The 22773-nt window shown below is 41.4% G+C and overlaps 2 protein-coding genes across 10 annotated transcripts; one reads left to right on the top strand and one right to left on the bottom strand.

Moving 5' to 3' along the window:
- Window positions 1-5810: 5810 nt before the first annotated feature.
- On the bottom strand, window positions 5811-11163 carry LOC117144999 (pyrokinin-1 receptor). Of its 8 annotated transcripts, none has more exons than XM_033310481.1 (9): window positions 10842-11163; window positions 9780-9854; window positions 8705-9322; window positions 8158-8323; window positions 7946-8078; window positions 7435-7633; window positions 7152-7366; window positions 6915-7028; window positions 5811-6687 (listed from the first exon to the last, which is right to left on the bottom strand). In XM_033310481.1, the coding sequence occupies exons 3-9, from the start codon at window positions 9057-9059 to the stop codon at window positions 6073-6075; spliced, it is 1797 nt and encodes a 598-aa protein (XP_033166372.1). In that variant the 5' UTR covers window positions 9060-9322; window positions 9780-9854; window positions 10842-11163; the 3' UTR covers window positions 5811-6072. The 8 variants fall into 8 exon arrangements, with proteins under 8 accessions (XP_033166372.1, XP_033166371.1, XP_033166374.1 ...); XM_033310480.1 differs by having other exon boundaries at window positions 10910-11163; XM_033310483.1 differs by having other exon boundaries at window positions 8705-9243; window positions 10910-11163.
- Window positions 11164-17104: 5941 nt separating this feature from the next.
- Window positions 17105-21961, top strand: LOC117143265 (pyrokinin-1 receptor). Of its 2 annotated transcripts, XM_033307835.1 has the most exons (6): window positions 17105-17603; window positions 17664-17829; window positions 19056-19188; window positions 19260-19458; window positions 20530-20753; window positions 20952-21961. In XM_033307835.1, the coding sequence occupies exons 1-6, from the start codon at window positions 17126-17128 to the stop codon at window positions 21726-21728; spliced, it is 1977 nt and encodes a 658-aa protein (XP_033163726.1). In that variant the 5' UTR covers window positions 17105-17125; the 3' UTR covers window positions 21729-21961. The 2 variants fall into 2 exon arrangements, with proteins under 2 accessions (XP_033163726.1, XP_033163727.1); XM_033307836.1 differs by lacking the exon at window positions 20952-21961 and having other exon boundaries at window positions 19260-19462; window positions 20530-20698.
- The last annotated feature ends 812 nt before the right edge of the window (window positions 21962-22773 follow it).

Here is a 22773-nt window from a genome sequence, read left to right as displayed (position 1 = left end):
GGCAACGTGGCTCGTGAGCACGCTGCGTATACTTAATTTGCCGGTGGTAAATAATGGCAAAACCATTTCGTTTGGTTTTTGTGATTGCGAAGAGCAATATCCGTTAACGCATTTCCCAGATTCTGCAGCTCCGTTCCTTTAGCCTTCTCTTGTTTATGCCATGCGCCGAGCATTTGTCTTAGCCCGGCCTGAACCGAGTCCGACATCCCGATAAGCTACGTTTATTGGAAAAGTTTCGATGCCAGCGGGCTGGGTTGCCGCTTCGACACTTATTTGAATTTATAACCCAACAAATTGTGCAGCACTCTGCACTGCGTTTGCTGCATTTTAATTAGATGCGAACCTCACGGCCTGAGTGCAATTAAACTTTTAATAAACATTCTAAGTAAAAAACTCTTCAAATTAATTAATGTGTATTTTATTATATTTTTGCGTTTAAGACAACTGAAAAGATGAAAGAGTGAATAATTAGTAGGAGTGTAAGTTACTTTGATGCAATGAAGTAAATAACCTTTATTACCGACAAAATGCTAATCAACTTTGTTTTTGTTTCAGTGAAACTAACAGTCAGGTTTGCTAGATTAACGACTTTGAACTGCCCGCAATGTGACATCTTTTGGTCACGCCTGTCCAAGCTGGCTGACAATTGTGGTGGGCGCTTCATTTACGCAAAATTCATTAACATTTTACATACGCTTCATTTTTAATGAACTGACAAATCTGTGCGGCTTCCCCGACCTCTCGTCAGGCCATAAATAAATCCGCGCACAAACGCAAATTTCCTCGCGGTCATATAAATCTTTTCCAAAAAATTACACAGAAATGCCTCATGCGTATTTATATGCAAATTAAGATGTTTACAATATTCCCGATGGCTACACTTTGATCTGGGCCAAAATACACGAAGGCGTTCGCTACGATGCCGCCAAACAATGAATCATAATTTTATTGACGGATGAGGTATTTGACTCTTTAGACGGCAGTGGCGTCTGCGTTGCCCATTCCACGGAAAAATCGTAGAACACACATTTAAATATAGAATTGCACATATCAACACAATTGAGTTGGTCAGTTTGTTAAGTGAAAATATCAATGCTCTATAAGTCATCATAATCATCATAAATAACTAATTATAAATAAATAAAAATTGAGCTATAATTTTGTTCAATGTAAAATAACATAAATTGCAGTTTACAAATATTTTTAAATGATTTTTATTTTTATTCTTAATTTTTATTTTATCTGCATTTTATTCATAATTTACAAGATTTATTATTTGTTTAATAAAACTTGATAAGCCAAGTGACTCCACTCACAGTAGCATGCCTAAATGAATTCCTATTCATGTTTTGTTAGTCATACATTTCTTGAAACTGATAATCCATTCCATCTCATCAAACTCATCATTCATTCATCCTTTGTACTTCACAACGAACAAACCTAGCCAGCGAATGGAACTTATCGCATTCGAATAAACGGTTAGCGGACTGCTTCGGCTTAACAACTTGTTTTCCGTGTCGGCGTAAATCAAATGCCACTTTGTTGTGCTGCTCATTTCACTTTTGTTGGGGGCAAGTCAATCAAAATATTATTGTATATCGTACAAATGGAAACCGTCGACGAAGCCGTCACTCTTTGCTCTCACGCACACACTTACACGGCATGGTGCAGCAAAAAAGGGATCGCAATGCGTAGAACCACCCACAAAGCAACACCCACCGCTCATTCACATTTACACTCACATTCGCACTCGCATTCACACTCACACTCACCGACGTGCCACGCAAATGAGCTACAATTGCCAAGGGTGTGTGTGCTGTGAGCTGATGTTTTTCATGGCTTGTTTACAATTAATTAGGATTGTTATGCCGCCATTCGATTCAATAATTTCTTTGTGCTAGACTGTATTTTTTAACAGCCAGTCATAAATTTGCGGTCTTGTTTTGGTAGCGAGCATTAAATTCCGGATTCTGAATGCATTTATGGTCCCACGTCTTTGCGAAGTCTATGCCTTTGATATTCCATTAGATCCGTAGCAATTAAAAGGAAATGTGTTATTAATAGCTCTGATTTAAGATTGAAAAGAGCAATTCCCGCTAAAAGGTTAAAATGTAAAGAAAATAACATTTGTTTTATTGGTTTATTTCCAGAATGTTTTGATTTACCTGCATCCATTGCTTGCTTAGTTAAGAATCTGATCAAAAAATGATTATCATATCAAACACGAAATATATGCAGACTTCCAAATAACTGGTTTTTGGGCAAATTCTTTGGGCGTTCCGATTAATATTTTGCGAAACCATTGATGCTGGTCTGAGATAAACCAGAATCGTAGATTTGCCATTGGTTATTGGCGCGCGATTGGTCAATGGAATTATACAGACTCTTTTGAATATGATAACCGCCTATTTTTTATATATACTTAAAGCTTAGACTAAAATTAACCTTAAAATATGCATTCTTTGACAGTTAGGCCTTAAGCCCCTTCTTTATGCATCATGAATCATAATTATGGCAACTGTCAGCTATTTATAATTCAGTCAAAAATAGCTTTTTGATTTGCCGGCAGGGTCGCACGCCTTCAAAAAAAGTGTGGCATATATTAAATGCATATAAAAAGTATATGTATGTATGAATAAGCGATAGCTTGTGCCATTTGAGGAGCTGATTTTGGTGTTTTGTTAAGAATTATTTACTTTACTTCAGAGTTTGCTGTTCGACATCGAAAGGTTTTAAAATATATTCAACGAATTCCTGATGTTATCAGAAAACTAGTTAAGAAATCGATCTGTATATAAAGTGGGTATTGTATTCATTTTGATGCTCCGATTCTGGATTTAGGGAGTGGTTATACATTTTTAGTCACTGCTTACTCATTATTAAATTACATGTATTTAATTAAAATATTTACATGATTATCTTATTATCTTGAGAGCCCAATTCCAACTACCATATAAATTTGTTGGATTCTCTTTGCCGGAAGGAAGCTTAAGTGACTCGGCAATAAAGGCGTCGCCTGGGAAAAGACGAGTCAGCGATTGAATTGCGGTTTAGTTGGTGTTTAGGCAATCCGACTATATTGAGCTCCTTCCTCCTGTCAGACCCGATCAAATTCGCTTTTATGAGTACACTCCCACGAGGAGTAAGTACGTGTGAAATGCGCAAAACAATGCCATTTCCATCGCAGCGACAACACCCACAAAGCCAAGAAACCAGATCCTTGGCCAGGGCTATAGGATGAAAGGCATGGGGATTGTACTGAGCAAATACATAAAGCTGCGGCACAGAGCCCTGGCGAAAAGTCAAACATATCACATCGACGCCATGTCCTTAGCACACTTTCCAAATGGAGGCATCAATCCGCACGTGCCAAGTGGATCCGCCAGCACAGCCATCTTCTCCATAGCAAGAGGGATTCGATATATGTTGGATGAACCGGTTCAGACCCAGTAAAGTGCGAAACTCACTGCCGCGTATGTTTCCAAACGCATATGTGCGTGAATGCATTAGGGTGGACCAAAAACGGACTTCGCTTCATATAAAACATTCCCATATACATTAAGTTACAGAAACTGTTTACTTAACTTCTATTTAGTAAAGAAATGATGGCTACTAACATCCTTAAAAAATCATCAAGAACCATAGCGTAGTTAGTGAAGTTTGTCAGTTATTTTTTTAAAATCTTTTTAGCTTAGTAAACCCTAACATACACTCTATGAATTGCAACATGTGCGCCTGGCTGGGCAAGCTCCTAATTAATAGACTCTTATGCAAAGCCATCGGTGGGGGTTAAGTGGTTGGTGCTCAGGCGATTTTGCAGCTTATAAATTCCATTTAATTTTTCCACCGATTTGGAGGGAGGCGTAAATCGATGTCCGCGGAAAGTAGGCAACAGTATTTTATGGCTTAATTGCTTCAGCACGCCCACCTCATACACATTGTGTGTACATATATGCGGCTATCGATGGTTTAGTGAATCTGGCACATCGTCCATTTGAATTGCTAACATGGCTCATACATATAAATGAAATTGAGAGTTTATTGCACAGTCAGTGGGATCGGCTTGGCTTTATTTTGGTGCTGCCATCGCCATCGCCTCGCCACAGAATTGCTTATTTATTTCTTATTTATGCGTTATGACGGTCGCAGTGCCTGAGTGCGGCACACACTGCGTATGCGTGATATGAACAAAGGCTCATCGGGGAATTTAAAATAGGAGCAGAAAAGGCTTTTAGGCCAACCCGTAAATTGAATGCTTCAATTGCTTTCAGTCTACTATACCATCGAGACAAGTGATAGTAAATTTGCACAAAATGAAACCCACTCAAATTTATTGTGTGGCTGGCAAAGGAATGGTTATCTACGAGTTTTCGTTGCTATTTTCGCCGTGCACATAAAAATGATGAAGTTCATCGAAACTATTTGACAGCCTTTGACTTTTATGTCGCATAAATGATGGTCGACCATTGATGGAAAAGGGTCCCGACCCAGACAAACAGACGCAGAAAGTCGTTTCGGTCGCCGGCCATAAAAAAGTGGATCGACTGGGCGTGTGTGACGGATTAGCATCTTGTATGTGGCATTAGGGAGTTGACAATATTGTCTAAATACCAAGAGTAGCCAAACCAAATTTGTTCTTCTTGTTGTTGTAGAATTTATATGAATCGATTTTGGTATTCAATGACAATTTTATAAAATTTACGCTTCACCGGTCTAGGATTTAATAATTGCATCTGACATAGAAGTAGTACATGTAACACTGATATTTCCAATGAATTACCAAAGAATTTTGTAACACCTTTGGTAAAATACGGATTTTAACTTAAGCAAAGAAAAATCAGCCAATTAGTTTAAAACCTCAACCAACGGTTTGATGTTGCATAAGCCTCTTGGTCTTCGCAATACTTCGCCAGCTAAATGTGAACTAGGATCTAAATTGTGCTTACCCAAGTGCAACCGAAAATGAACATTAATTCTGCAACTGTTGGGCAAATTAAGGAAACTTTTTGTGGTTTCAGTTACTCGTTTCAGCCACATTTTGCCAACATATGCTGCACTTTATGAATTAAAAGCCATTCATTTTGGGCTGCACACACGCAGAGCCTGACAAATTGCATTTGCTGGAATTTAAACTAAATGCACTGGGAAACTGCGTTATGGCATGCTAATTAGTCACCAACGGCGGTTTTCAGCGAATGTTGGCCAATCGCGAGAATGGCTTTCATCCACTGTCTAGACTCCAGACCAAAAAGCGAATTTGTGCGCCAGATAAACATCTTAATGGCCAGGGATTATGATGCAGTGCCCGCTTTTTACTGACAGTCATTAGCCAGACGCCCATTGAACCCTCTTCTTGATAATCCCCACTTGATCCACACTCATTCAAAAAAAATATATTCATTAAATGGGAAATAAATAATTACTTTTAGATGGCTGTCTGTTCTCTAAGAGAAATGTAATTAATGGATATTGAACAACTGACATATAGATAACCGTTTCTATGGGACTGCTAATATATTGTGTTTAACAAAGTCGGTCAGCTGTTTAAAAAATTAAGATCGCTTTTATATTTAAATTGCATTATAAAACCATTTGGGTATCACCCTTAATATGTATTGATACTTAACTCCACACTGTACTCCACATAGTGACGAAACGCACTGGAGAAGTGTGCGAGGGTGGCTACTGCTGTTGTTGTCTAATGAATACTATTTTCGTGTAAATTCATTTTATTTATCAAAAGTCCACTATTTTTTTGTTTTTTTTTATAAATGAAACATCGGTCGACTTTTTAAACTGATTATGAACTACATATTTTATTCGATTACGTGCACTATAACTATAATTCAAACTATAGCTTTGGGCTATATTACGGTTATTGGTAAGGACAACCATATAGTTAATTGACCCCAACGTGGAATATTTGTCTAAATTAAAACACAAACAAGCTGGAGTGGCGCTTGCTGCTCGTATCACAGTTGTGTGTGTGTAATGTACGTAGGTGGCACTGGAATGGACTCCTTCGCTTATCGAGTACAGATGGAGGATATGCTGACCCCCGTGTTACCCCCTTTAAAAGGCGGCCCGCTCTTCAGCGTCGCCTCCATTCACCGTCGTCGCCCCCTTTTCGTGCGGTTTGTGGCTGCCTTTGCGTCTGGCACGCCAATTGAATTTGGCCCTGAGACCCTTCAACGCGCTTGAGCTCTTGAGCACTTTCACTTTCGCCTTGCGCACTTTGCCACTCGACTCGTCACCACTCACGCCCCCCGAGCCCCCCGTTGTGCCGCCTCCTGCCACGCCTCCCGTGACAGCTCCTGGTGGACGGGTAATGCGCGTAAGTTTGAGGCGTGACCGCGAGATGGCCAAGTCATCTGTGAGCTCGTCAATGGAGCACATCGTGGGCTGTCGTTGCAGTGGCTCCCCGACAAACTGCAAATCCTCCTCCAGGAGCGAATGGGCATCGCCCACCGATGACAGCTGCGATATTTGCGTCTGGAGCATTCGACGCGGATTATCGAAGAGCTCTGGCCGGCCGCGATTCTGACCCTGCATCTGGACACTGTCCAAGGACACGCGGTTCAGGCGCACCGACTGACCCGTTGTCGTTCCATTGCCACTGCTATTGGCAGAGCCATTTAGCCCTGTGGTGGTCGTCGCCATGGAAGTCATTGTGGTGCGAACGCTGTCCTGCAGGAGGAAATCAAGGAATGCAGGGATAATCAGAAAGGAAAAGTGCAGTCGCCAGACAAGAAAATAAGTTAAGCAATAAACATCTTATAGTGGTTTTAAAAAGTCTTGCGATTCTAATTTCATGTTGGGAAATTCTTTTCATTTTACTCTTAAATAATGCCACATAATACAATACAAGTGCATATATGGACTGATAATTGTGTAATTTTTCTCAGTGTACTCACCGTTGTGTGCAGCCGCAATGAGCCCGTTTGATTACGCCGAAGAGCGCTGTAGGTATGAGGAAGCCCCCTTCCCTGATTTTTGCCACCCAGTCCAAAGTGTCTAGCCAAAGTTACCTAAAAAGCGATTAAATACAAATTTGATCTTTAATTTCTCTTTTAATAAACTTGTAACTTGAAGCATTTTGCCAATTTCCTCAAGCAAACTATAGAAATGAATGTCCTGCAGGCGAAACTCACCTTGAAAGCCTCACGAAACTTGTGGCTCATGATGTTGTAGAGCAGCGGGTTGATGCACGTTGAGAGGAAGTAGAGAACACCGGACGTATAGTCGAGGATGCTGAACACGTCGTTGAACCACTGGGACTCGATGCCCGAGGTGGATCCATAGACCGCCATCAGCCGCTGGGCGTGAAAGGGGGCCCAGCAGATGAAGAAGGCCACGGCCACCGCCACTGGAAAAGTTGGATAAGGGCGTCTGATGCAACCATGAGTTATTTCGGATATTTCATATCCTGCTTACCCAGCATCCGGATGACTCGCGTCTGGGCGCTTATCCCCCGGTTTACATCGTAACATCGCCTGGGAAGCGCCTGCAGGAGTCGGCTCCGCTTCAACTTCACCCCGATGAGGACATAGAGCACGCAGATGGCCGTCATGGGTCCGCCAAAGAACAGGAAGCCCGACACAGCAAACACATGGGCGAAAAAGTCGTTTTTCATCTGCAGCAGGCATTTCACAAAAATAATATATATGTATTCGCATGCGATACGATATGGTTTTGGCTTACAGCCACAGCCGGAAGGCAATGGCTGTAAATTTGATTGCCTAAACTGAGTCGAGCCTCGTAAAGGATTGTCGCTGTTTTATCATGCTCTTCAACTTTTGTAAATTTAAGCAAAGGCTCTATTGGAACTATCTATACGGAAACCCCATAATGAATCAAAGGATCAAAGGACCGGTTCGACGAATCAATTAACCAGGTTACTCATAGCTGGGCATACGATTAAGGACCTCGCATCAATCATACGCACCGTGCACGATGTTCCCATGCCCTGCATCACCACGGAGAACTGAATGGCTTGGGGCAGCGCCAGCAAAAGGGCAGCTATCCAGATGGCAAATATGAACTTTACGGCCCGTGACAACTTGGACATCGTGTGCTGCCTGTATCGAAAGCAGAACCAATTAGACAAGTTCGGGGCAAAATGGAAATGGGCAGTGGGTGGAATGCCGGTTCCCTTACCTGAACGGATGACAAATGGCAATATATCGCTCGACTGTGAAGGCGGTAATGGTCAGAACTGTCGCATTGGCCGCCGTTTCCGAGAGAACGCTCTCCAATATGCAGATGCTGTCACTGAAAGGATAATTATCCGGGTGCCAGAGATTATAGAGGTCCTGCGGCATTCCTAAGAACATAAGACGCATAATACGAATATATGGCAAAATCGGATTATAGATATTTACAACGATTATTTGATTGTATACAAAAATCGCTCAACAACAATAGAAAATACTGTATATAGCATGAAAAACTTTAAACTACATGGCAATTAGTTTATTATAAATATTTAATAATAGCTGCAATTTTAGCTTATTTGAATTGTGTTAATACGCCTGAGGTGTCAAAATGCAAATCGATTTGGGCATCTGCCGAATATCTCACTCTATATTTTCTTGTTTATTTACAAATTTTAATTTAATATGCCTCAGTTCCTTTTATTGTTGGCACTACTGAACTGAATTAAATTATAATTCAAAAACCATGAACATTTTAGTTTTGCACTCACCTGAGCATAACAAAATCATGTCGGATATAGCCAGGTTAAACAGATAAAAATTGGTGGCCGTGTGCATAAAGTTGTTCCGCGAAATGACGATGCAGGTGATGAGGTTGCCCAAAACGCCGGCGATAAATATGAGGGCGTAGCCCACGCTTAACGTGGCCAGCAGTGAAAGGGGGGTCATCGGGGTCACCGTGGGCAGCAGCTCCTCCGGCTCCAGACCCTGGAGGAGGCTGGTCAGGTTGTCCGCGGAGATGTTCAGCACTTGTGTCAGATTTAAGAGGAATTTCTCATTGTGAAACAGTTGCAGATCGGTTGCCAGGACACCGGAACTGTTAGTGGGCAGCATTTTGACTGCCATGGGTTGTGTGTCTTTGTGTGTGTCGAGTGTGTATACGCACTATTATTTTCGAATTTCTTTGGAAATTTCAGACTTCTGCGTATGTATTCTCATTTGAAGCTTTCGCTCGCAAATAATGTTTTCATAACGCCCCTTACGGGGGCTCATCAATTTCGACTTAGGCCAGAGCCACTCCACTTGCAATCTGTTGTCATGAGTGTGGGATTAAATTTTGTGTACGGATTTGTGCGGCAAGGTGGACCCTATGTGCTATTTGAATAAAACTGTTTTTCAAAATTTGTTAAAATTTAAATAAAGTTGGTGTTTTTACTGCTAACTGAAATGGTTCCTGTTTCATAAAAAAATGTTTTTATATGGTCTGCTTATGGCTTTGACTTTTGAATGAAATTTGTATTAATTAGTTGCAGTAAACGTGTTATATACAAGTTCTCAGTGCAAATTAGGGTTATATTTCGATTAATTACAATTATCCACTGTTCTATAGTTCACCTCAAAGAACGTCAAGAAAAGTGATTATTAAATACAAGACAAATAATGTATTTTAACAAATTTAGTAATAAGTCAAATAGAAACATTAAGGCAGCTTAGCCCAGTTTACTAAATTACCATAAATTATACATATACACAATTTAGTTGGTAAACTTTGCGCTTTGTTACCCCTGCGCTAAGGTCCACCCTAGAGAGCGCGTCTTAAAGCGTGTTTGTGTCCTGTGTGTTTACCTGGCATCCTGGGAAACTGGCAGGCGGCAGTCAGGCGTGTCCTAGGCGAAAGACCAGGCTCAGGGCGAGTGGAAGCTGAAAATTAATTTGAATTGCTAAGTGGCATTTATTTAAAATATTTGTGTACACGGGATGAATTTAAGGATGTTGCTACAAGGCTCAGAAGGATGGACCTGCCGCTCCGCCTCCCACCCAACACCAGGTGGCAAACGAATGAAACGAGCCAGAAGCTCAAGGTCAGGTGGTGGATAAGGCGGATAAGGAGACGACGATGGCAAATGGACACCGGGTGACTTAATAACATTAACATAGTTCCATTCCATTCAGATGATGAGTGTTTTCTGTTCTGTTCACATTCTGGCTATATTTTTCGTTATTTGTTGCTGCTGACCGCTGTTGACCGTTTTTGGCCGTTTTCATTATCATTATCATAAAAAAGTTTCTACAATATATGCACAGCCAAAAGAATGCTGTCGAATTTGGTTTTATTATATTGTATATTCGATCAAACTGGTTTTCATTTATTCATTTTTCTGTTTTCGTTTCGTTGTCCGATGATTCCGATGATCGACCGTGTGGCATCCCACCGAAAAAAAATTATGCCCATGCACCCGCCCATGTCCATAATGTGTGAGTTTTGTATTTGGTTTACTATTATTTTCCATATTTTGCGCTCGGCAAGCCGGTTCGCATAAGGCCATAATATGTTATTATAGATTCTGCACCATTAGTGTTTCGGGTCAATGGATTTCACTGGCAATCTGGAGATCTCGAGGCCCCGATAATGCCTTATTTATTTTCAACTTGTTTACAACTGTTTCGGTGCTCCTGTTCGTGGCTTTTCATTCCGCCTAATGGCAATTAATTATATTTCTCGACTCTCGGGCTGGCTATCGTTTGTGCATTTAAAACACGTTTAATTTAAATTTATCAAACGATGCCTGCCACATTTTTCGGAATGCATTTATTTTTTATGGCTTTGAACTGTTTTGATTTTGTCACTCTGTCTTCGCATTTGCGAGCATTGCACTCACTGTACTCCCCCTCCAATCTTTCACTCACTTTCTCTGAGATGTGATTTCGTTTTGTTTTTAGGTTGTTTTATTGCAATATAGCTAATCAGTTTTTACCATGTGCTAAATGTTGATTAATGACCGCAACGCGTTGGGCTTAATTTGATACACACACTCACAGAACTAATGGCTTTAACTATTTGCGTATGGCACTGATTAATTCTGGTACGTAAAATGATTCTCCGAAACGAAAAAATATGACTGAGGGGCACGCGTAAATTGATGGTTTTTCCGATATCTCGTTTTATTTCGTCGTCAAAAGATCCGAAAACTTAAGAACCGAAAGAGCGACGGCGGCGGCTACAGCAACGGGCCGCAGCATCCGACTGACTGGGTTTTTGGCCAAAATATCTTGGCAACGAAGTCCGTTCGGGCCACGGCCGTTGCCGTTAACAGCGACGCAACAGAGACGTCGGCAGCGAACAACTACCGGTTGCTTTTCGGCTCTCTGCGGCGGCGCTCTGCCGGTTTTCGGCCTTATATGAAGGGTCCCCCGGCAAAAAGGGTAATAAAAATGCAAATAATTCTGGAGTGCCATGCAGTTTATCTTATTTAGTGGCGTATTAATTTGCCCATGGCGGCAAATTGTTTGATTATTATGTTAACAGGGCCAAAGGACAATGCAAATGCCGACCTTGTCGCCCACTTAAATCGCAACTAAACCCACAACCACAATCAATTTAAGTCAAGGCAGTTTGGAAAAGGTGAAGAGGTCGCTCAAAGAATAAGAACAGAAATTTATTTTACTGAACCTAATTTTACTGATTAGAAATGCTCGGTGCCCTTAAGTGAGAAAACGTTTAAAATTAAAGTGGTAAAATTGATATTATATACAAATATAGCATTGCTATTTAAAAACTTGACAAATATATACTATAAGCAATGCAAGAAAACTTTATATTTAAAGCATATATATAAGAATGCATTTATAATTGGATGTAACCATAGTGGCGGTTGGTGCGATTTTCTCTGCAAAACTTTTATTACTGTAGCGAAAACATCCGAATTGCTTAAAATTAATTTGTGAAACCACTTTGTACGCCGTTGAGCCCCAGACATCAAGTCACGAAATTGGACATGATGCCGTGGTTTTATGATCAGTCAAAGGGAGATTTTATTAGTGCCCCGGGGCCTAACTTTTATGACTATGTGCGGGAAAATCTATCAGAGCTTTGCGGCTCATAAAATGTGTATTTTCCTATCCCAGCGCTGCTGCGATATATATTAAGAGCAAACAAATGTAGCGAATGGTATATGAAACGCTTGGAAAATCGAATTGCGCGGCAAACAAATCAAGTCCATTGCATGCATTCAATTTCTCAATTTTTATGTAAATAATTCGAAACAATTTTTTGGCACTTAATCAAAACAAAGTCCTAAACAAACAATGAATACTGGTGGGTGTTGGATATAAAATCTAGGGTCGGCGTTGGCATTTCTTTGTCAGGAGCCCTACAACATTTCCCTCTTCATGAATTCTCATGAATTCAAAGGAAGGGAAACACACAGAGCACGTGCTGCACAGGCATTCCCAGTCAAAACTTTGGCTGCCAATTGTTGACGAAAGCCGAGAAAAATGGCCAAGAAAGTGGAAAATGGGGGAGATTTTCGTTTGCCTTGCTCTTTATGAACATTGGGCATGACATCAGATTCGGGGCGTCTTGTTTGGCATTTTGAAGTTTTGCCTTTTGCCCAGGACTCTGTCATCAGGCGACGGCGGCATCCTCGTCAGCAGTTTGGCTAAATTTTTGTGCAAGTTTCCAATTCATTTAGTTTTATTGCACGCAGAGAGGGCAGGCCAAAAGTCATTTGCAGTTCGACCAACCCGTTGCCGCGCACTGCTTTCCCTAACTTTCACCTAAGTACAGGCAATATAATATTAGAGTTGGGGCTTATATAAATAAAATATGAAACTCGTCTGCCAGGACAAGATAGTGGATATGAGCCCAGACATTTAAAACACTTTGAATTGGCTCATTTTACATTTCAAGGAAATCTAGCCAGTCGAAAAAAGGATGGCACAGCAAAAATTATGTTATCTGTCAGTTGAATACAACAACGGTTTTTTTTTTAAATTATAGTTCTCTTTTTTTCATTTCAATTATAACATTTATTATGTGTATGCCAGCATTTTTTGTTAGCTCACATATTATTAATTTAAGAGTAGCTTTAGTTTTGTTTGCTATATGAATCAGAGTATAAACATTTCTGCAAGCTTCGACTTTCTTTACTAAGCGGCACCAATTTATTGAACCTTCGCACGCGCTCAACAAGTCGTTGACAAAATTTCATAGCTCGTGGCTAATTGTGACCTTCGATTGGGCAAATGAAGCCAGACTTCCACATGCACTGCAAAGCCTTTCAAATAATTGAATTCCCGAAGAAAAAAAGAACGGAGGTGTGCGTGTTGGCTGGAGTTCATTTGGTTAAAAGCCCGGCAATTGCCCTCGTCGGCATGCCAATGCCAACCAAGATGCCCAATTTCCAACATGAAATAAAAGCACTTCCCATACACTTTGGCCAACGGGTTGTATGAGTAATGTGAGCTAAGCTGAGAGCGTGGGCTTTAAGTATCAACTACTATAAGTATATAGTATGTAAAGGGATATTTAGTCCTGGCCGATAGTTCAATGCTCTGTGCTCTTGGCAGGGCAAAAGGCCAAGGACTCCCGCATTTAGTTTAATTGCAACTAATTAGCGGCAACTGAAATTACATGACGCACTCAAAAGTGCTTTAAGCCACATTCGCAGGGCCCTCATATTGGCATCGTTCAAACAAGCTGCGACGAGCTAATCAGTGACTCTAGTTGTGGCCAGAACATTATCATTGTCGTCTCACCCACTGCAATCGTAAATCAAGGCCAGAGCCCGAGAGCTTGGACCAACTGCTGTGCCCTCAAAACTGCGGTCGACCCTTTTCGATTAGGATCTGGTAGTCCTTTGTCTCTGGCCCTGTAGGTGGCCTACATGTGTGTCAAAAGACATTATGCTAATCAGCATCACCCGTAGGCCAATTGAATCATTCAGATTCAGGGAAACACACTAACCACTGGGATAACATGGCGTATACGCAACTTGTAAAGGTCAGTAGGTAAAGCACCAATATTGATTGTCCCTACGCTTTCATTATTTACTGTGGAGCTCATGAATAAACCAGGAAATCGACTTTCAGATTGCGGACAGTGATTATTTGGGGCAACATTAATTTAACGCTCGTTTAATCGCATTTACGGCGGATCAAAGTGCGTGGAAACGTGAACTCTGTTTTGGGTCTTATTGCTGCACAGGACGAAAACAGAACTACATTGAATTTCGTCAAATATACAAATGTATTTTCTATTAAAAATGTATTGCTAATAACAAATTAAAGTAAATTTGAGATTTTTTTATTATCTCTTTTTTTTGTACTCTTTATATATATATATGTATTTGGGTACTCGTGTAAGATGTACAACATAAAATCTTCAAATTCGCACGCAGGAATTTCCTTTATATACACAGGCCTTTTAGCCAGCCTCGAAAAACCGGATTGTGGTCACGCTCCAGCAATTGTGCATATTTACCGCGACCAGACAACCATGCCAAATTGGACTGAAAACTCTACGGCCAGGCGTCTTCTCCTCCCACAAGATAAATATCTTTAAGGCCAGAACAAGAGGCGGATTCCACTGAAAGCGAGCCACACGGCGAACTGAGACCAGAACGGCGGAGGATAATGAAAACAAATCCACAAATCTGCGGACAAGGGCCGACATTAATATGCGGTTCGGCATCCTGTTGGTCAGCGGGAAATCAGGCCTCATGTACTGCAAAACAAACACATTTATTTTCCTACTTTATGATGTACAAACGGCTTTGATTTCTCATTTGATTCGCTGGCTCTGAGGTCGGAGAGAAAACAATTGAGGCGGTCGCCTTTGGCAATAAGTATTAAAACTAAGTGCCAGTGCTTTTGGGCCATTTGTAATTTCAATTAGCCCCGCGCAACTAGCGATTCAATTGGTTCGACTGCCCCTTATGGCTGCGCTCTATTAAACCGGATGCCTGCGACATTACTCATCCGACAAGTAAGCCATAACTTACGGCGACTGAGAAGCAGACGGAGTCAAGGTGAATTGCATGAATTTATGAATGAAATTAGGACCGAATGTTTGCGTACCTCACACAGTCGCAGAAAAAGCAGACAAACACGGAGAGCCAGATGGCCAAGAAGCGCTGTTAGTTAACATTTGGCTAACAGAGACCGTCGACAAGTGCCACGATTGCCGCAAGGCAACTCAGTCTTTCACGGACTTTCCTTCGATTCGGACGTGTGCGATTACGAGAAAATTATATTCCAACCAAGCAGATCCGTGAAAGTGAAAAATAAATATAAAATGTATTTAAATAGTGCGCAAAAAATTTAAAAGTTATTTTTTGCCGAAAATAATAATATAATGTATTTAAATAAATCGTTCAGTGGTTCAATAAAAGTCACCCAAAACTCCCAAGCCATTTTCCAATGATTAAATATGTCTCAATGATTGGCTAGCAAAGTGCAAAACTAATTTTCCGTTCGGTGACTTGGTTTTATTGAAAGCAAAAGGGTTAACAAATCCCCAGGCGGAAGTTCTTAAACGTTTCCCAACGAAAAAAAAAGAAGAAAAAGGGTAAAGAAACACACACCTTGTGCGACTCAAAAACGAATAAGGATACGAGTTCACAACAAAAGAGGAGACAATTCGCGTAGCAAAAGTAAATACACTTTTGTTATTTAATCTAGCCTTGGTAAGAATCAAGAATCATGTCGATGGCAATTTATTCAGGACGCAATCTTTTTGGTCCTCTGAATTTAAAAAACTCCCTTTCCCATTTTACTAAATTGCTTACCTTTGGCAACCGCAAAGCTTAATTAAAAAATGTTAAGGCATCGTCCGCATGGTCGACTGGACAGCTGGGCAATGCAGCTAGATTGTGGCTTAAACTCATTCTCCAACTGAAATTGAATTGCAAACCCTAATATGGTCCGCGTGGCATTGCGTTGGCTGATTGGATTGTGTAGAAGCGATCGAAGGCGCACATTTGTACACAGACTCTGAATTAGCCACCGACCCCAGTCTACCGACTCTGAGCCCAATCATATCTAAATCAACTTTTACACCTGAACTGGCAATTCAATTATTTTTCCAATTAGTTGGCGTCAACAAGATGTCGCTGTGATGCTGACCACTCGAACTTCGTAGGCTCACTAAGTGCGTAGCATACTTTCCGGGGCTTTTTTAAACGACTATTCGCAAGGAACAACGCTAAACGAACCGGAAACATTATTAATTAGACGTATCAACCAGATTTCTGGCTATAAGCCAGTAATCCAACTTGGCACTAACAGTGACTTGGTGTTCCGTTACTTGTTCTTTGACTTTTAACCCCAGAATATGAGTCTTGGCAGCAGGGGAAACCAGTTCGACTTGTTTTTGGTCGATTTATGAGTGAAATATTACCACTCATGCCATTTCAAACATCTTTAAAGCTTCGAAGCTGGAAAAACTTTTCCACACACGCAATCATGTTTCGTTTCACTTATCATGGCTAAAACCTAGCAAATAGAAAAAGTTTTTTATCCACAAACATATCTGTATTGAGTGCCAGCAATCTGTATTGCTTAAGCTTAAGATGTTTACTATTAATAGAGCCAAGTGGCAAATGACATACGGCTTACAGAGAAAATAATTTCAGAATCAATTACATGTACGTACATATGTACATTCTTGGACTAAATATTGATGTATAATAAATACGTAATAATTCATTCAATATATAAATATTAAAGTGTAGATTAAGAGTATATATTGTTTTGTACGACTTTTTTCTCTCTGCATAAGTGAAGATGTTTACTATTAATAGAGCCAAGAGGCAAGTGACAAGTGGGAGCAATCAAGTGCTTTTATTTCGGGACTGCATGTAAAAGGCAATTTCCTGATCGAAGACTTTGGATACCTGATGCCGTCCGTCTGAATGTGACGTCAGCCTGGCTGGGGATTCAATTTAAATTCATCCTTGAGTCTAATGACTTTTAATGTTGTTTGCTTCACAGGCGAGTGCGCAATTTTTGGGCCTGTCGTCGACTGCTTATCGGCTATGTGCCACGGCAGTCGCAAAGGATACGACAGACAGTATTAATAACGCATTGATACGAGTGGGCGGCCGATTTGCTTTTGTTTTTCTTTCCCAACTTGGCGGTGGAAAGGAGTGGTTAGAGTGGATAGAGTCCACAATTAATCGACGACAGCTAGCATGTTGCAAGGCGTCGCCATCACCATAGCCAACGACAGCAACGATGATGGCCTCAATCAATCATTCATGGCTCATGTGTCGCCCAGTCCCAATCAGAGTTCCTCCATTGGAGTGGGCATCGGTATCGCCTCATCCCCGATGCCGAATCCCAGCGAGAGCCCCGAGCTGTTGCTGCTAAAGAACGACAAATTCCTAACACATGTCGCCCATCTGCTGAACATAACGACCGAGAATCTATCAAATCTCCTGGGTTCCACGAACGGCACAAATGCGAGCACAATGGCAGCGGATTCGCCGGTCGACGAGTCCCTGACCCTGCGAACAGCCTTCACCGTTTGCTATGCCCTCATTTTTGTGGCCGGCGTGCTGGGTAATCTTATCACCTGCATTGTTATATCGCGAAATAACTTTATGCACACGGCCACCAATTTCTACTTGTTCAACCTGGCGGTTTCCGACTTAATACTGTTGGTCTCAGGTGAGCTGGCATTTTTGAGGGACACCATGGCGTATGCGTAATGCGGCAAATATCCTGCAGGCATCCCCCAGGAGCTGTACAACCTTTGGTATCCGGATATGTATCCCTTCACGGACGCCATGTGCATCATGGGCAGTGTGCTCTCGGAAATGGCCGCCAATGCAACAGTTCTCACCATCACAGCATTCACTGTGGAGCGATACATAGCCATCTGTCATCCATTCCGGTGAGTTCTTAACTTTTAAACGTTATATATATTTCAAATATTTTTTTATATCATTAAACAAACTTACTTCAGTGTTATTGCCTCGCTTTCATTAACAAAGTGGATCATGCATAATTAGGACAGAGCATATAAATAGATAAATGAAACTTGATAAGCGTCAGTCGGAAACATTATGATATGAAACCACAAAAGTACCTAACGAATAATGGGCACAATAATTATTCATAACTAAACAGTCTGGCTGTGGAATGATAAAACAAGTCAGGCTTGACAACCGAATTCCCATCGTTTTTAAATATACCAAATTCATTAGCTTTCATTTATTGACACTAATTAATAGTCAGGTCGATAAATGAACCAAGTTCATTACAGACTATGTAATTAAGTTCCAATAAATGCGTTGTAAAGATAGAAAGTTAGTTAGTCAAATAATTGCTTAGTACCCTCATATTTGCTCTTTTCGAATGGTAGAGCAAAACTTTTCTTTATACAGGTATCACTAGTTCCTTCCAAATGTCCTGACCATTTTGCGGTCAAAGAATAAAACAGCTTCCTTAACCGAAGACGTCTGGATTTCCTTTAGTTCAGAAACTCTTGAATAGCTAGAAGAAATTAAACTTAAAAACCTTTCATTGTTTTTTTTTTAAACGCAATTTGCGTTTCTTAGCATTTTTCACAAATTAATTGTAAGGAATACAATCACTTGGAGTATGTCCTTACAAATATGCAGACACAAAAGGGTGCTTTTCTAAAGGAAGGGATTTCAAGTCAAACTACAAAGTTAAGGCAAAGAGTTTTCATATCTCTGAAGTTGGGATTTAATATTGTTGTCGAAAAAAGTATAAAGTTTCTATGTCTGCCATTTGATAGTATTATAGTTATTTTGAAACGAAAGGATTTTTGGGTATGAGCATAGCATGAAAAAGGTCTGAAACCCATTATAGTCAAAAAAGAAGTTAAAAGTGATAAATATTAAATTTGATAGGAAACTGTTTGAATTCCTTCCCATTTACACCAACATTCAAAGTAAATATTTATGTTGCACTTAATATCCAAAACCTTAAAGAGAAAGTTAAAAAGCGTAAAAAGTCTAGGTGGTCACTGCCTGTACTTTACAACCTTAATATTTTCCATCTCATATCTGCCCACGTTTATCCGAAACATCCACATCATCTTGTCCTTAATACTTAACATATAATGTAGCCTAATCTTTCCATCATTTGTAGGCAGCACACCATGTCAAAATTGTCGCGGGCCATTAAATTTATATTTGCCATTTGGCTGGCGGCCTTCCTTTTGGCCCTTCCGCAGGCCATGCAATTTTCGGTGGTCTACCAGAACGAAGGATACTCGTGCACGGTGGGTGGGACTGAAATGTGAAAACCAACTGACGCATCACCGAGTGTCCTTTTCGCTGTTTATTCCCTTAGATGGAGAACGACTTTTACGCCCATGTGTTCGCCGTTTCGGGATTTATTTTCTTCGGCGGACCCATGACGGCGATTTGTGTACTCTACGTGCTGATCGGAGTGAAGCTGAAGAGGAGTCGTCTGCTGCAATCACTGCCGCGAAGGACCTTCGATGCGAATCGCGGCCTAAACGCCCAGGGACGAGTCATCAGAATGTTGGGTAGGTGAGTTAAGTTGGCGGCTTGATTGATTAAAGACAGCAATAGGCCCCACCGCCAACCAGAAACGAAAAGAACATCCAAGGCTGTCAAAACTTCTTCCGCCGAAAGTCTTAAATTGAAAATTACTGTCAACATATTTGCGTTGGCGAACATCAAACAGGGAATTCGTCATAGCCCCGCCCTCATTGCCTTCCGCCCCCTTCATTTGCACTTGCGTCATGTGGGCTGAACGTGCTTCTGTTTCTTTTTTTTTTTGCCTCTTTTCCCTCAACGGTGTCGTTAATTTTTCGCAAACATCGGTGCGTATGTGAAAAGCTCTTAAATGGCCATCTAGCACATGAAGCAAAGGTGAAGCCAGGTGTCACCTCAAAAGTAATCAAGCCGGGGCACTTAAATGAACTCAAGACTGTGGGGTGCGCACAGCAAGCTTAAATATTTGTAAAAAGTGTACCTTGAATCTATATATGTCCGCTTACGTGCCACATTATTAGCCACATATATTAGCTATATATTTTAAGGTATTCTTTATTCATCACACATCTTCTGTGTTATTCACATATTTTTTTTAAATAATTACTAATTTATATCAAAACATACAGCAAATAAATTTAAGTGTAAGTCCGGGCCAAATTTTAGATCCCGAAGAGCCGTTTTCCCTTACAGCCTACGAAACAACGTTAAATTTACTGATGCTTTTAACTGAAACACAGACCATTGATTTCGAAATTTACCATTGGCCCTGGTCTGCCAAATGGAAATTGATGGACCAATTCAGATTAAGCCCACAGCCTTAACAATAAATTAATTTGGCCAGCAAGAGTGGAAAAAAGCACACCCGTTCGCAGGGCTGAGTTATACATAGATAGTGGGATATTATTTATCGTTTGCTAACAGGTAAAACCTTGGCCTTTATCAAAATGTTATATTGCGCAAACTATTCGATTTCGGGGGATATATATATATATATAAAAGATTTAGACCACTTTCAGTGTGAGAGAGCCCCTTTTCCGGTGACCTAGTTTTTCTGGGGTCTTAATACGTTGCTTATCCTTACTTGACCGTATTTGCAGTAGCTGTAGCCGTCGCCTTCTTCCTCTGCTGGGCTCCATTCCACGCCCAGCGACTGATGGCAGTTTACGGACTTAATCTGATTAATATAGGCATCAGCCGGGACGCCTTCAACGATTACTTCCGGATACTTGATTACACGTCCGGGGTGCTCTACTTCCTCTCCACCTGCATCAATCCGCTTCTGTACAACATCATGAGCCACAAGTTCCGCGAGGCCTTCAAGGTAAGCCCATGGGATTAACCCTTCTCAACTAACCACTTCATAATAGTAATCTATTATTAATTGGGTCCATCTATTGTGATTTTGTGACCCTCCTTACAGGCTTTTAAAGTTCATAAATTCAAATTTTAATTTTAATTATACAGAATGGTTTTTTTAAATTAATGAATTGGTATTCTCTTTATTTCTTGCACTTTTAAGATCACTCTGACGCGACAGTTTGGTCTGGCCAGGAACCACCACCATCAGCAGAGTCAGCACCACCAGCACAACTACAGTGCCCTTCTCCGCCAGAATGGATCGATGCGTCTGCAGCCGGCCAGTTGCAGTGTAAACAACAACGCCCTTGAACCATATGGATCCTACCGAGTGGTGCAGTTTCGTTGCCGGGATGCGAGCCACCAGTTGTCCCTGCAGGACAGCATTCGCACCACCACAACAACCACAACGATAAACAGCAACAGCATGGCAGCCGGAAATGGAGTTGGTGCTGGAGCTGGTGGCGGTGGGCGGCGTCTGCGGAAACAGGAGTTCTATGGACCCGTTCCGGGTACGGCAGTTCCCCACCGAATGCTGCAGGCCCAGGTGTCTCAGCTCTCGTCGCTGGGCGATGCCAACTCACTGCTGGAGGCGGAGGTGGTGGACAGGCACTACGCATCCGGGCGAGCCAAAAGAGCTCTCCTGGCCACCAAAAGTGGTGCCCTGCTGGTGACACCACCACAAAGTGGCGACCCCTCGGAAGTCAGTCAGCCCGCCACTCGTCTCAAGCTTACCAGGGTGATAAGTCGGCGGGATGAGGTGGCCAACACCAGCACTCCGCCCTTTTGTGGGAGTCACAGTTTGCCGGATCCGGAGACTTGTCAATCGGCATCGGTGGCTGGTCGAAGTTCCCGCAAGTTTCCGTGGCGAAAGCGTAGGCAAAAAACGGAGGATCCCAGCAGCGAGGGCTTGACCTATGGCTCACCCAAGTCCCAGTGATTCCAGCTGGCTGATAACTAGAGTTATGCTTAGTTAGGCATTGTTTAGTTAGCGCAATAAACTTTTCTATCTGTAAATAAGCCAGAAAAAGTCCAGCGATTTGCATGCAAATTTCGGTTGACCATAAAAAAATTTAACGAATGGGCATGGTCCAGACGATTTATGGGAGTCATAAAGCCGGGATAATGAGGCTACGGCGTATCGTGACGAATACACGCCCCGCATCATTTTGCAATGGCAACCGCATCGCACTCATAAATTAAGTGTTAAGTGTTGAGCTACCAGCTAAATAATGTGAATAAATAAAAAATTGTTCTCAATATTACAGCAAAATCCTTTTAAATGCGTTTTCCTTTCACAATGCATGCCAGTTACATTCAAGTTCTCCTGCATTCCAAGTTGTCCCGGATCAAAGAGAAAATCGGAAAACAGGTTACATCTCAGGTTTTGCAGGTGCAGCGTTTCCAAGCAATCTCTGTTCGTACCTTTTGCGACATTTTTCCTGCAGATTGCCTGGCATTCTGTTGATTTCCCACACAAAAACTAAAAGCGCTGAAAAAAATGTAAAGAGCATGACAGCCATTAAAGAAAATAAAGTGCCATTAAATTAGCAGTCTTGATATTTTCTGAGCCCCCAGAAACAAAACTTGGAGGGAAAACATAACATAAATTTTAAATGGATTGCTCATCAGGATATCCTGTTGAAGTAAATATATATATTTCGCAGTGTAAATCATGGCCCCACGACTCCACTTGCACCTGGCAACAAAGTCAGTTTCAGTTTGCACCTGGCCCATTGCCGGAGGTCCATTAGTCAAGAGGGCTTTGTAGGCTAGGAAGTTCGGATTGAAACGAATGTGCAGGGAGTGGCACGAATGGGCTTATCCTGCGGTGAATTGGCACGTGGAGTGCATGGAGAGCGGTGTCGGTGCCACAAAATAAATCAACTTAAAAGTGGCATACAAATTTAAGGACTCGACTGATGTTATGTCCAAAGGGAATTATTAATGGTTCCTTAAAGGCGGGCAAACAAATTTGAAGTGGA

The sequence above is a fragment of the Drosophila mauritiana genome, chromosome 3R, assembly GCF_004382145.1.
Source record: "Drosophila mauritiana strain mau12 chromosome 3R, ASM438214v1, whole genome shotgun sequence".
Lineage (NCBI taxonomy): Eukaryota > Metazoa > Arthropoda > Insecta > Diptera > Drosophilidae > Drosophila > Drosophila mauritiana.
The sequence above is the reverse complement of the archived record's forward strand: the minus strand, read 5'-3'. Positions and strand labels throughout refer to the sequence as shown.